Source organism: Osmia bicornis, chromosome 6 (genome assembly GCF_907164935.1).
Source record: "Osmia bicornis bicornis chromosome 6, iOsmBic2.1, whole genome shotgun sequence".
NCBI lineage: Eukaryota > Metazoa > Arthropoda > Insecta > Hymenoptera > Megachilidae > Osmia > Osmia bicornis.
In genome coordinates, this window is record NC_060221.1 from 12,082,418 (window position 1) to 12,097,083 (window position 14,666).

General features: G+C 54.4%; 1 protein-coding gene across 1 annotated transcript; it reads left to right on the plus strand.

Annotated features, from left to right (window-relative positions):
* The first annotated feature begins 2,255 nt into the window (after nucleotides 1–2,255).
* Nucleotides 2,256–2,810, plus strand: LOC123987911. Its single transcript, XM_046286232.1, has 2 exons — nucleotides 2,256–2,567; nucleotides 2,619–2,810. Exons 1-2 carry the CDS (start codon nucleotides 2,256–2,258, stop codon nucleotides 2,808–2,810), a joined length of 504 nt encoding a protein of 167 aa, XP_046142188.1.
* Nucleotides 2,811–14,666: the final 11,856 nt, after the last annotated feature.

The following is a 14,666-nucleotide window of genomic DNA, read 5'->3' on the forward strand; positions in this document are numbered from 1 at the left end:
ATAACAGGACATTAGAGGAACAGAAAACAGATGTACAACATTTATCAAAACATTGTAACAAATCTAAGAATAAAATGAGTTCTATTAATAAGACTACCAATAAAATGAAACTATCATTTTATAATGAAATGCAAATATTTATATACTCTAATAAAAACTGGTTATTGTGATACTGTAGCTGATTGAACAGATACTTGAGATTAAACTTTTTTCTAATTTAATAGAAATGATAATGATACATAATAAGTTGTTTCAAGTAAATATGGTCCGAATTATATCGTGTTTGGTATCATTTTAATGAGAAAAATGTCAGAAATATCATGGAAAAAGTTTTATAAAAAAAAATGAAAAATAACAAAGTTCAGTTGCCTCATCGACATAGAATAGTTTGTGTTCGCTCCGTCCTCTTTTTCACTCAAGGTCCTTTTCTACGTTCGAAGCAGTCGGCTAACATCAAACAATAGTGGAACTACACGTTATAAGTAAAAGTTCGGTCCCGAGAGTTTTGCTTATAACGAGTCTATACTGTATGTGCGTGACGCCCCTTTCCTTGAGGTATATCTGCAAATATCTCGGAAACGGTGCAAGCTATCGCAAACTCGTTACAGACCTTTTTTGTAGGAAATTAAATTTCCTGCTTTTTATGTTCTATGACATTTTTTGATCAGGTGCGTAGTTTTCGAGATATATCGAGATATTTGAAAGTTCCGAAGCCGAACTAACATTATGTTATAAGGATGAAGAAACGCTGTGGCCCCTTTCTTTGAGGTAACTCAGCACTATTCTAAGCTGTATTCACTATTCCGAGCTGTAAATGCCACTTCCAGCGAAGCTATGCAGAAGAAGAACAAGAAGAAGAAGAAATATCTCGGAATATGTGCGTGACGCCCCTTTCCTTGAGGTAAATCTGCAAATATCTCGGAAACGGTGCGCGCTATGGCAAAATGTGAACAGACCTTTTTTGTAGGATATTAAATTTCCTACTTCTTATGTTCTATAACATTTTTTGATCAGATGCGTAGTTTTCGAGATATATCGAGATATTTAAAAGTTCCGAAGCCGCACCAACATTATAAGGATGAAGAAACACTGCGGCCCCTTTCTTTGAGGTAACTCTGCACTATTCTAAGCTGTATTCACTATTCCGAGCTGTAAATGCCACATCCAGCGCAGCTGTGCAGAAGAAGAACAAGAAGAAGAAGAAATATCTCGGAATATGTGCGTGAAGCCCGTTTCCTTGAGGTAAACCTGCAAATATCTCGGAAACGGTGCTAGCTATAGCAAAATGTTAAGAGACCTTTTTTGTAGGAAACTAAATTTCCTACTATGTATGTTGTATGACATTTTTTGATTAGATGCGTCGTTTTCGAGATATATCGAAGCCGTACCAACATTATAAGGAAGAAGAAACACTGTGGCCCCTTTCTTTGTGGTAACTCTGCACTATTCTAAGCTTCTAGCACGTTCCTGGCACATCAAATCCTGCTGATTGCGCTTCAAGAGGATTAACTACAACACAGCTTGAACAACACGAGCTATGGTGAAGGGGACCACCATGGCTCTTACAATCTCAGGAATCATGGCCTGTACAACGCAACGCGTCTGACGACACTTGCCTGCAGGAGTGTCGTCCTGGAATCTCGCACGTATTAACGTGCCAAAAAATCGAATATCACTGGGACCTGATTCACAAATATTCTTCATTACAAAACCTTTTTCATGTTACCTCAGTTTGTTACAGGTTTATCTCCAAACTGAGAAAGACAACTGCTTCAACGAGGCTCTCAAATTCACCAGCTGATTTGGAAAAGGCCAAAATCTTCTGGATCAAGGCCACACAATCAGCTTTCTTTCAACACGAGCTCAAGATAATGGTCAACAACCAAACGCTGCCATCGTCTCACGCCTTCAATCGACTCACGGCCTTTATCGACGATCAAGGGGTCATTCGAGTTGGAGGAAGACTTAGCAACGCTCAGTTAACCTATGAACTCACACTCGCTCACATCAGACAAACGTACTGGATCATCGGTGGACGAGCTCCAGTCAAGTCTCACATCCTGCGGTGTGTTGTGTGTGCTCGGCAGAGGGGGATCCGTGCCCATCAACTGATGGGCCAACTACCTCTCTCTCGGGTTACACCCTCACACCCATTTTCTCACACCGCCGTACACTACGCCGGTCCCATCGCACTCAAGACGTGGAAGGGGCGAGGTGCGAAGACACAGAAAGGATGGATCTGTGTCTTCGTCTGCATGACCACGTCTGCAGTTCATCTGGAATTGGTCACCGACTATTTAACGGATGGGTTCATTGCCACGTACCGACGGTTCGCAGCAGAAAGAGGCATTCCAGATACAATTTACTCCGACTGCGGCACGAACTTCATCGGAGCCGATTCAGCATTGAGGTCAATGTTCGTCGAGGGCACTCAAGACAATCAACGATTGGCCAAGCTGTTCGTCAACGACAACACAACTTGGAGTTTCAATCCACCCGCTGCACCGCACATGGGAGGAAAGTGGGAGGCAGTGGTCAAGTCTGTCAAATACCATCTCAGACGTACGGTGAGTGACACTTTACTCATCTTTGAAGAATACTATACTCTTCTTAATCAGATTGAAGCAACGCTCAATTCACGACCACTGGAGCCTCTCACTGACGACCCTGACGATCTCTCAGTGCTCATACCAGCTCATTTTCTTATCGGAAGAGCAATTTCAACACTGCCTGAGCCATCTGTTGAACAGGCCAATCTCTCACCAAGAGCCAGGTGGCATCTCATTCAACAAAATTTACAACAGTTCTAGAAGCGCTGGTCATCTCAACACCTCCAACGGATGCAATCAATCTCGAAGTGGCATCGCCCTTCCAACAATATCAACGTTGGATCTCTGGTGCTGCTTACAGACGAGCGCTTCCCACCATGCAAGTGGCCTCTTGCTCGAGTGCTCGCAGTTCACCCTGGACCAGATGGACTGACGAGAGTCGTCACGATCAAGACGGCCACCTCAACTCTAACACGGCCAATTGCAAAGTTGGCCCTTCTTCCAGTGCAGAACACATCACCATCTTCTACGAGCTGCTGATGGCGGGCGGAATGTTCGAAAATGCATTGACTTCAACCGTCGCCACGCGGACCGCGGCAGCACTCTTCAGTGCGACCGGCAGCCACCTTGGATGCCGGTTAGGCCGACCAATCACCGCGCTCAACGTCACCGAGAAGAAAGCCAACGGTTCTCGCCACGACGAAGCCGGTGGTTCGGCCATTATTGTTATGCATCTCTTTGCATCAACACATCTACGCAGCATTTTGCATAGTTGTATAATCTCTTTGTTCAATCTCAATCTCTCATATTCAAACGAACGCGTTTTTAAGTGCCAACGGCCTACGCAATTGTGTGAGCTTCGCAGCTCAACGAAATCCGCGCGATTAATATAATTCGCGGTACCACATGTTGAACCAACACGTGGTTATACACCGCGACGCGTGTGCGATTCAATTCGATCAACGATCACTGTAAAGTCGTGCAACGCACAGTTTATTGTAAATACTGTACATAGTGTAAATACTTTAGGTGTTACTATAAATATACATTGTGTCTTGTGCAATCTCAAGTGTACATTCAATTTCCGTCTTACTGCCGATCCCTTGCGCCGAAACGGTTTTTTCTCGATCTCAAGGGCTTGCACAATCTCAAACTCGAACACTTTTGAACACGGTGCGAGCTATGGCAAAATGTTAAGAGACGTTTTTTGTAGGAAATTAAATTTCCTACTATATATCTTGGATGATATTTTTTGATCAGATGCGTAGTTTTCGAGATATATCGAGATATTTAAAAGTTCCGAAGCCGTACCAACATTATAAGGAAGAAGAAACACTGTGGCCCCTTTATTTGAGGTAACTCTGCACTATTCATAGCTGTATTCACTATTCCCAGCTGTAAATGCCACTTCCAGCGCAGCTGTGCAGAAGGAGAACAAGAAGAAGAAGAAATATCTCGGAGTATGTGCGCGAAAGAAAGAGAAGGAGTATCATGAATGAAACAACGTAGGGCCGATCGGCGGAAATATAGTCACACGCTACGACAGATTCGATGAGACAGACAGACTCTGTAATACACATAACGTACGCGACTATAAAACTTACAGGAACCTGTAAATTGATCTGTAATATACAACATTTATTGATTGCAATATAATCAATAAATATAAACAGTGCCTCTTCTTTCTCCGCGACGTCTACATCGTCGGTTACCATGACAGCCACTCCAGCCACGTATTATTGAAATTTTTTTCATCTGAAATATAATAATGAATTTTAATATAATTGTACCTGCATATACAGGGTGTCACAGGCCAAGTGTGACAGAATTATATTAAAATTCATTATTCATTTCTTTATTTCTTATTCCCTTCTTGAAATTATTATGTCAGGTAATTTTCATTCCTATAAGTCTTATGGTCGCGTACTTACGTTATGTGTATTATTTCATTCATTCTACCTCTACCAGCACCACGAATCCGTCGTTCTTTGATGTTTCCGAACATAGAAAAGGATAGCGCAAGAAGGATAAACAAAGAGAGAAATACTCGCAAGCACAACATTTAACCCAATATTATGCTACTAAATGTTGACCAATTTATATTGTGTTTAGCTTCATTTTAATCAGAAAAATCTTCTCCACATGATAGTGAAATTTTTATTAATAAAAAGTACAAAATAAAAAACTTTATTCTGTGCATTAGTATGGTCACATTGACATGGGGCATTTAAATGAAGGCAATAAATCCCGGTTTCAGTTTCTCTTTCGTCTTTAGCTACTAACTGTTTCTAGTCAATGTTTATTGACTAGACAATTAAATTCGAAAAATGATTCTCCTATTCAATAACAGTTGCGAAGTGGACCGGCAATAGTTACATTTATCAAGTTTTCACTGTATATGGTGCAAGTTTTATAATTCATTTTTCTGGCATATCATTTCAAGTATTCTATCTGCAATTTCATTGATACAAAAACATGATTATAAATATGAATAAAAAGTTTGATGGTTGCACACATTAGTATATGTATTGTTTCATTCTCGGATCTCTTTCTCTCGAGCGCACTATTCTTTTCTATGTCTGGCAGGAATCAAAATCGGCTCGAGCCTGTTACAATTGTAACAGATGTGGCAACATCGTGACAGAAGTCTTAATACGTTACGGCAACTATGCCTTACATTTATCGTCTGATTTATCGAATTTACATTTATCGACTGATTTGTGTTTTTATCGACCCTGATGATAACGTGGTCAAATATACCATCAATGCTTCTGACGGAGAATCAGTGAACTATTCTTATGTCTATTTGACATCTGATGCGTGCAAATCGTAGATTCCATTTTACGTCTTCCAGAAGTGATAAATCGTGAAAAATCGAATTTCAGTGATATTGTGCTAATTCAAGGAAAGTTGGTCAGCTCTGTTATCAGTAAAAAAACGATTAAATCGTCCAATATTCGCTAAAATGTAGCCGAACACAGCATTCGGCAGCCATGTTGTTTGCTTACAACAGCGTCTGTCACAATCGTACAGTTTCGAAAATTCCATTTTTCTCAATGTATGGGGTTTATTAGCGTTAAAGCGGACCTGACCGACCTGTAGCGAAGTCTACCCGTGTGTGGTGTACCCGCGAAAATTTTATTTATGCAATTATCGAGACGAAAAATGGAATCTACGAAATCAAGGGTCTCTCTCACACATGGTGTATACGTGCATGCTTTCCGTTGATTGTGTAAGTGCACGCATACAGGTCATGGCACAAGGAGTCTGTGCCCTGAACAGACCTTTTTTGTAGGAAATTAAATTTCCTACTATTTATGTTCTATGATATTTTTTGATCAGATGCGTAGTTTTCGAGATATATCGAGATGTTTAAAAGTTCCGAAGCCGCACCAACATTATAAGGATGAAGAAACACTGTGGCCCCTTTCTTTGAGGTAACTCTGCACTATTCATAGCTGTGTTCACTATTCCCAGCTGTAAGTGCCACTTCCATCGCAGCTGTGCAGAAGAAGAACAAGGAGAAGAAGAAATATCTCGGAATATATGCGCGACGCACCTTTCCTTGAGGTAAATCTGCAAATATCTCGGAAACGGTGCGAGCTATGGCAAAATGTTAACAGACCTTTCTTGTAGGAAATTAAATTTCCTACTATTTATGTTGTACGACATTTTTTGATCAGATGCGTAGTATTGGAGCTATGGCTCCACAAAACGCGGAATTTCACTGCGAATCGTTTCCAATTTTTTTCGAAAATTATCCTTAAATAATGTCCAATGTTTATAATTAACACCCCGAACACCGGAAACACGACGTCGAAATGCCGCGTAACACGCACATCACGTTTTCGTTATTTAACAATAAATTAACACATTACTTAATCAAAAAACGACACAATTGCACTTCCGAACACATAATAAAAATGATTTTACCAAAAGACGCGAATAACTAAGCCGCTATCCACCGCGTTGAAAATCTATCCACGGAGCGACCACGAAACACGTCCGCTCTCCTCGACGCGTCGAGCGGGAATCCAACCTTTTTTTCTTTTTTTGTTCGTGGGGAAATCTTACATAAGTCCCCCCGCCACCCGCGGGGGAGGGCAGCGGGGGAGTGTCAGATTCCTACTGACTAAAACCCCACGGCGACCTCCTCTGGCGTATGGCAGAGGCTCTGGTACCTGATTACTATAACTCCGCAGCCTCCCCGGCCGTGCGCTGAAAGCGCCCCTCACCGGGGGAGTAACGACTCCCCCAACCGGCACCAGGGGTCGCACCCGGTGCCGGCTCCATCGCGGGGGAACTGCGTGCAATGGTGGCCGGGCCCCCCAGCCCGTACCGCCTGCAGTCCCCGCGCCCCGATCTCCTCACAGGCTACGGGGAGGAGCAACCCCCCGCCCGCCCGCGAGGAAGGTCGGGCGCTGTCCTTCGCTCCGCCGGCTTCCGGTGCCGGCTAAACCCCGGGTCCGCTGGCAAAGGGGCCCAAACAGGGCGCTTGCGGCCCGCCGAGTCGTCCCCCTGTGGGCTGCAGTGAGCCGTGGCCGGCCACCCTCCAGGGGGACTCCCTCGGCTCCGCTGCACCCCCCGTGCGGGGGCCAGCGCCATTCCCAGCGTGGGAGGGAGACGCCAATCTCCGCCCGGAATCACCCGGCCCACCAGAGGCGGACGGAGAGGGGCCCCCGATTGAGAACGGGGTCCCCACTCGCCCGCCCCCGGGTCCGACCGGGGTTCGGGCTCATTTCGTCCGAGGCGGGAGGGTACACTGCGACCCCTCCCACCCCCACAAGAAGCACCCACCGTGAAATCTCCGCAGGAGATTTCCCCGTCCCGCATCCGTCGCGTCGGGGGGGGGGGGGGGGCAAATAGCGAAAGCCGCCATCGCTCCCCCGCACCCCTTATGACGGCGGATCCCTGCGAGGTCGTCGCGTCCCACGTCCGCGACCTCTCCTTGAGGGCCATGACCTCCTCACAGAAGGTGGTCACGGCCCTCCATTCTGTCTCGCCGGCAAGCACCTGTCTCACGACGACTGCCGGCGAGAGATCCTCCCCTATTTCTGGCGTCAGAGCGTGGCGGGCCACTGCAAACACCGGCCACTCCGCCAGCATGTGCTGTGCGGCGTCCTGCGCCGCCCCGCAGAGCCAACAGTAGGGGGTCCATTCCCTGTTACTCCGGCACAGGAACTCCCCGAACACCCTGTGACCGTAGAGCACCTGCGTGACCCGGAGCGATAGGGCGCCGTGGCCGCGGTCCCGCCACTCCGATATCATCGGCAGGACCGCCCCGACGGCACGGGTTCCGGCGGCAGCCCCCTCTGTAAGGGATCTCTGCCACCTTTCCGCCGCGACCAGTCGGGCCTGGCTCCGGTGTTCCTCGACCGTCGGCCCCGGCGGGTCCTCCCCGGCCTGGCGGAGGGCTCGCGAATACCAGTATGTACTGGATTCGACCTCCGCCTGGTACCGGAGTGGGATGAGACCCTCCAGGACCATCGCCCCCTCGTAGGAGATCGTGCAGTAGCCCCGCACGATCCTGATAGCCAGCCGGCGCTCCACCCACCGCAGCAGAGTGCAGCTGTGCCTGCTGACCGCCAGATCGCCGGCCCATATCGGAGCCCCGTATAGGGCTATGGACCGAACGATTCCCACGTGTAGGCGGCGAACCCTCACTCCCGGCCCCCCGAGGTTGGGCAACAGGCGGCCAAGATTGGTCGCCACCTGTTGCAATCGGGGAGCCAGGCGGTCGAAGTGAACATCGAACCGCCAGTGGCTGTCGAGATACAGACCGAGGTATCGAAGACCCCGGCCGATCACGATCCGGCACCCGTCGACCTCGAGCCAGAGCTGGGCCGGAGGGGCTACCCCACGCCGAGGGTCGAAGAACCACATGGCCTCGGTCTTGTGAGGAGACAGCGCCAGACCCAGCGCCCGGATCGCTTTTCGCACGATGGCGACCCCCACCTCGGCACGGCGGCAGGTCCTCAACCAGTCCCGCCCGGTGGCCAGCAGGTAGTAGTCATCTGCGAATACCGTGGCCCACACCCCGGGCGGGAGGCTCACCCGCAGCGCCGCGTTGTACCCCACGTTCCATAAGGGGGGGCCCAGTTTGGACCCCTTGGGCACTCCGCAGTCGACCTCCCTCCAGTGCAGCGTACCGTCCCGGCCCGTGTACAATATCCACCTGCCATCCAGGAAGGCCCCGATGATCCTCTGCAGTTACGGGGGGACGTTGTGATGAACCAGCGCCCCCCGTATCGTCCTATGGGGCAGGATGTTGAACGCGTTTGTAACGTCCAATGAGACGCACAGCGCGACCCCGCCCCGGGACGTGGCCGACTCAGCGAAGGTGCGCACACGCTGGATAGCGTCGATGGTGCTGCGACCCTCGCGAAACCCGAACTGGATGTCGGCCAGATCGGGGCCAACGCTCGACAGGTGGTGGACGAGGCGGTTTGCGATGACACGCTCGAAGAGCTTTCCCAACTCGTCCAACAGCACAATGGGCCGGTACGCAGAGGGAGAATCTGCGGGCTGTCCTTCCTTTCGGAGGAGGACCAGCCGCCCTTCCTTCCAAATCGAGGGAAACACCCCCTGCTCCAAAGCGGCGCTGACGAGGCGGCACTGCCTCGGACCTAGGACGCCGGACGCGATAACCCAGGCGCGGTCGGCGATGCTCTCCAAGCCCGGGGTGGTGTTCTTGGCCCCGAGCCTTCTGACGGCATCGTCCAGCTCCTCCTCTGTGACCCCCATGTCGGCGGACCAGACGACGGGCTCCGCCGGCCCTTGCTGGTGGCGCGGGTGCGACGTTCCCCCGGAACGGGGGAAGAGGGTGTCTATTACCCGCATCAGCAGCTGGCGGTCCAGGCTCTCCGAGACCGGAGCGCCCGTGCGCGGAGCTTGCCCGTGACCATCCGGTAAGGGCGCACCCACGGGTCCTCGTCCAGAGAGCCCTGCAGCTCCTCCCACACCCGGGATTTCGCGTCCCTGATGGCCTGCCTCAGGGCTACCACGAAGACCTGGTATGTTCCCCTCAGCAGATCCTCCCTCGCCGGGTCGCGGACTCGAGTCCTTCGGGCGCGCTGCCGCTGGCGCCGGGCGTGCTGACACTCGGATCGGAGATACGCAATGTCGCCCGACCACCAGTACACCGCCCTCCGGGGGGGGGGCAGGCGCCGGGCCCGGGGCATGGCGTTGTCGCATATTGCGGTCATCGCCTCCCGGAACGACTTGGCCTCCCCGTCAACGTCCACGACCGGCCCGGCCGAAAGAGCTGGCCAGGCTACGGCAAGGGCTGCGGCCATCAGCATGTCCTTGTCCAGCCTCCTCAGCACCCAGCGATGCAGTGGCGGGCCACGCGCCGGCAGGGGGGCGGCGGGGAGGGAGTAGCCGAAGGTGATGTATAGATGATCACTCAGCGTCTTCCTCGCCGCCACCCTCCAATTTTGCACCATGCGCCCGGCCACAGGGGACGCCCAGCCCAGATCCACAATGGATTCCCCCTGAGCCCGAACGCAGGTGCTGGCGGAGCCCCTGTTCAGGAGCAGGAGCCCCGCGCCAGCCGCCCAGAGCAGTACCGCCCCTCCTCTCGCGTCGGTCCTCGGGGACCCCCAGGCTTCGGCCTTGGAGTTGAAATCCCCGAGGACCATCGTTGGCCGGGTGTGCGAGCTAACCACAACGCTCCCCACCCGGTCCAGGAACTCCTCGAACCGCTCCAGGGACCAGCTGGGCGGGGCGTACACGCCCACCACTGCTACGCCGCCCCAGTCAACGGCCACGAAACCACGCCCCCGTGCTAAGATATCGGCGGGCGGGGGGACGTGCCGACCCCCCAGGACGATGGCGACGGAACCCGCCGCGTCGCCGTACCAGTTGGGTCGGTCCAGTACGCGGTACGGCTCCGCCACAACCGCAACCTCAATCTGCCACTCGGCCAGGGTTTGTAGCAAAAGGTCCTGCGCTCCGGCCGAGTGGTTGATGTTGGCCTGCAGGAAAGGACCTTTAGGCCCCATTGCGCGCCGGTTCCAGCGCTGCCTCCACAGCTATTCCTGCGTTGCTGGGGCCTGCTTCCCCAGTGGGCGATGCAGCCGGGGACTGCTTCGCGCTCGTCTTTTTGGCAGACGTCCTCCGCCCTTTCTTCGCGGAGACAGACGGGCATCCTCTGGTCCCCATCCTGTGCCCCGCGGGCCGCCCTGAATCGGTGCACTGGGGGCACAGCGGCGGGGCCGTGCAGCCGCTGGCTCGATGGTCCAGATCGCCGCAGTTGAAGCAGCGATCCGAACGATCGACCTCGCAGGGACACCGCTGCCTGACATGTCCAGTTTCCTGGCAGCGGTAGCGCTGCAGGGGGCGAGCCGCCAGGGCCTCGACCCGTGCTGAGGACCAGCCGACCCTCAGCCTCCCCGCGTCGACGACCTTGTTGGCTGCGGTGAGGGGGCACCAAACCCAGACCCTCCCCAGGTCACGGGGTGGGGCGCGAATCTCCCCCACCTTGACCTCCTCCGCGGTGCAGGCTCCTCCGGTTGCCACCGCCGCTGCTACCTCCTCCCGGGTGACCGAATCGTCGAGCTAAGATGAGGCGGATCTCGCCCATCTTAACTGGGCACGCCACCCTAACCTCATCGGACCCGCGGAACACAGTTTGGAGGCGGCTAGCCAGGGCCGCCGTCTTTGCCGTCCTCTCCGTCCCGGCGATCTCCAGGACGAGACCGCCGGTGCCTGCGCGCCAGGGCCGGAGATCGGTGATGCCGATCTCCGCGAGGTCGACCTCCTGCCTGGCCTTGATCATGGTCTCACAGCAGGTGGTCTTCGCCCCGGGCGCGACCCTTAGCGTGACCGCCGAGGTTTTGGGGGGCGGGCGAGGCGGGGCTTCTTTGTGGCCTCCTTTGTAGCCTTTTCCCCCGCGGTTCCCTCCTTTCGTGCGGCCAGGGGATTTGTCGTCCCAGCCGTCGTCCTCCACCCCGTCTTCTTCGCCGGCGGCGGAGTGGGGGCCATCTCCACACCCTTCTTTTTCGCCGCCTCTGCCTTCTTGGCTTTGCGGCCTTCCGACTTGGTCCACGCCTCGGTCTCCTGGCGGTGGTCCTTCTGGATTTTTGCCATTCTGTCGACAATGAACGAGCCGGATGAGGCCGCAGGGCGGGAAGGCGCGCGAGTCCCAGCCGCCCCCGAACCCTTTTTCTGGGGCTGCGGAGTTCCCCCGGATGTCGTGGGATCCCCGCGCTGTTGCCTCTGCCCCTTCCCCTCCCGTCCAGAGGTGGCAGGAGGGGGGCACCCAGCGGGGTCGGCCCCGCCTCCCGGCGAGCTCCCGCCGCAGGTCGGCCACGCTCCGCGCGACGAGGGCAGTGATGCCATACATGATCGCGGCCGTCCCCGACGCCCCCCCCCCTGGCGGCCGCGGCCTCGTGCACGGTGGGGTCGTCCACGGCCCGCCTCCCTGCGGTCGCGGCAGGCGACGCTGAACGCACCGTGGCGGGGTCCTCCATCTCCTCCAACGTGGTAGCACTCCGACAGCTCCTCTTCGGCCGGGCCTTCTGCTCCACCGTGACGCCGGCCGCGGCGCCTTCCTGGTGCCAGGGGCGGCCGGGGCTTCTACCGCCGGGGGCCTCTCGCGCAGAGCCTCCAGCTCTCGCTGCAGCGTCGCAATCTCCTCCCCTTGTGACGCTATTTTGGCGTCGCGGAGCTGTAATTAGGCCCTGAACTCCTCCGTTTCGTGGTCGTCGCGGTGCCGCGTGGCCCTCGGCCCCAGCTCGTTTACGATCGCCTCCACGTCGCGGGATGCCTCCCTGAGGGAACGGACACACGTGCCCTTCAGGTTTTTCGAGCACCCCGCAAACTTCTCGACCTTTACGGCGCCTCCATGGCGCGGGCCACAAGGTCTGGCGAGGGGAGGTGGCGCACCTCTCGCGCAATTTCCTCCGCCTCCCTCAGCTTCAAGGCCGACCGGCTTGGCTGGCGGGGGGCCGCGCCGACGCCCAGTATCTCCCTAGTTGCCTGCAGCTCCATCTCCTCCCGCTGTAGGCGCAGGAGTTCTTCTTTCTTCGCGGCAAGGGCCACGTAGTCCCCCGATGTATGGGGGCGTCCCCTCTATGCCGCAGCCGAGGTGCTGGGGGCCGTAGGCGGCACCGAGATCACCGACCCATCCGACTCCTCCTCGCTGTCAACCGGCTGTTGACAGAATCCCCTATCAGAGGCAGCAGAAGAAGCCCTGCTGCCCCTGGTGGATCCCGCCGACATAGGTCGCGCCCTTCTGGCCCGAGCGGGAGCCCCGGCTGCGCCGTCTCCTCATCCCTCGCCGACCTGACCGTGTCAGGTTCCCTTGCCTGGTTTGTCATCGTTTGGTCCCGTCCTACGTTTTGTTTTTGGTTTGTAGAATTTTCCATGCTCGTCCCACGAGTAGGTCGGATCCTAGGTCCGCCCAGGCAGAGCCGCCTTACCTGGGTAAGGCAGATACACCCGGGGATCGTCAGGTACCCCGGGGTTGGTCGCTAGCGACTGGTGCACCCACCAGCCACCCCTGGTGCTAACTCCAGGGGCACCCTCCTCACCGCGTGCCGCAGCTTGGGACTAGGGATTTTTGAAGAGATTGTCATCCTCGCAGGCCGGCCGGTTAAGGCAAGCCTCCCGTTCCAGCGAAACGTGACCACTGGATTACGGTATAATTACTAGGGCACTCCGGGTTCGCTACCCGCACCAGACTGCCACGCAGCCTGGCCCCTGGAGAACTCAACGACGCCGCTGCAACCTTCATCGCCTCGCAGCCATGGACCTTACCGGCATGGTAGTACCTTCCAGAGTCCACAGGCGGTAGCCCAAGAGCCCCTCCGGCATCGCCCCAAGTCCTCATTGAGGCCATTCCAGCGGCAGCGATCGTCCCCCTTTTAGTCGCATTGTACGACAGGCAGGGCTTACCGTGTCTGTATTCTATCCCCCAGTCACAGGGGAGGTTTTGATGGGTTTTCCTTCCCTTGGTGTTTGGTCCGCGGGAGCTATTTTATTTCACTCCTACCCTCCATGCACTCCGAAAAGTGCATGGCGAGCATTCCCCTATCCGCCACCTGGGGACGCGCCATGTCGGGGTATCACCACCCCGCCCAGCCGGTACACTTAGCCAGGTCCGTGGGCCCCTCTGAAACCTTTTTTTTTCGGTTCAGTTGGAAGAGGAAATGCGTTTGCGCACGCGCGGGTTGGTTCCCCTTTTCGTCTATTCGGCTAGAGGGGACCCGGGCAGTGTGGGACTCATGTCCGCCCTGAAGCGGAAGACTGGCGCCCGTGAGGTGAGGGCAAACCCAAAGAGGCAACGCTAGAAGGGGGCAACCTGGCAACCCAACCCTTAAAGCGTTGAGCTTAGCCCAAGAATATAGGCCACAGCCCTGAAGGGGCCACCTAGACGGGCAGCCCAGAGTGGGCACTCCCGAGGCTGGACATACTACCCACTAAAATCCCTCCCCTAACGTGGGCCGCCGGTACCTTTACACTCGTTAGAATATATAAAGTGTACCAACGTATAGCCACAACGGCGCTTTGGCAATTCAACGCATTTCGCGTTATTCAGTCCTCCCTCAATCCGCCATGCGCTAGGCAGCCATGGGGAATTGAGGATCCACGCCGTTGCACTTCCGATCCAGCGGTAGGACATTTTCAACCAGTACGGTAAAGCACAGGAGTTTTCTTATGCCACGAGCAGGAACCGGAGGAATCCCAATCCCACTCAACGGGTGGTCGCGCCATGTGTTCACCTGCCGGGGCAGGAGCTTGCTCTTCGATACGGCCAGTAACTTGAGGATTCCCACTCGACGGGTGGTCGTGCCCCACGCCCACCTGTCCCAAAACTTACCAGGACAGGCCATTTTTCTTCAGCACGGTCATAGCCCGGGACATCGTATTTCCACGGTAGACCGTGCCAATCTTCGTCCACCTGGTAGGTTGCTGATGATGTGCCTTATCCCTGAGGTCATCACGCCGACCTGTCAATAAAGGCAGGAACATATTTTTCTTCAGCTACGGTCATGAACCGGGACATCGTATCTCCACGGTTGATCGTGCCCGTCTTCGTCCTCCTGGTAGGTTGATAATGATGATGTGGCTTATTCTAGATGTCATCACGCCCACCTGTCCTGCCACGAGGAC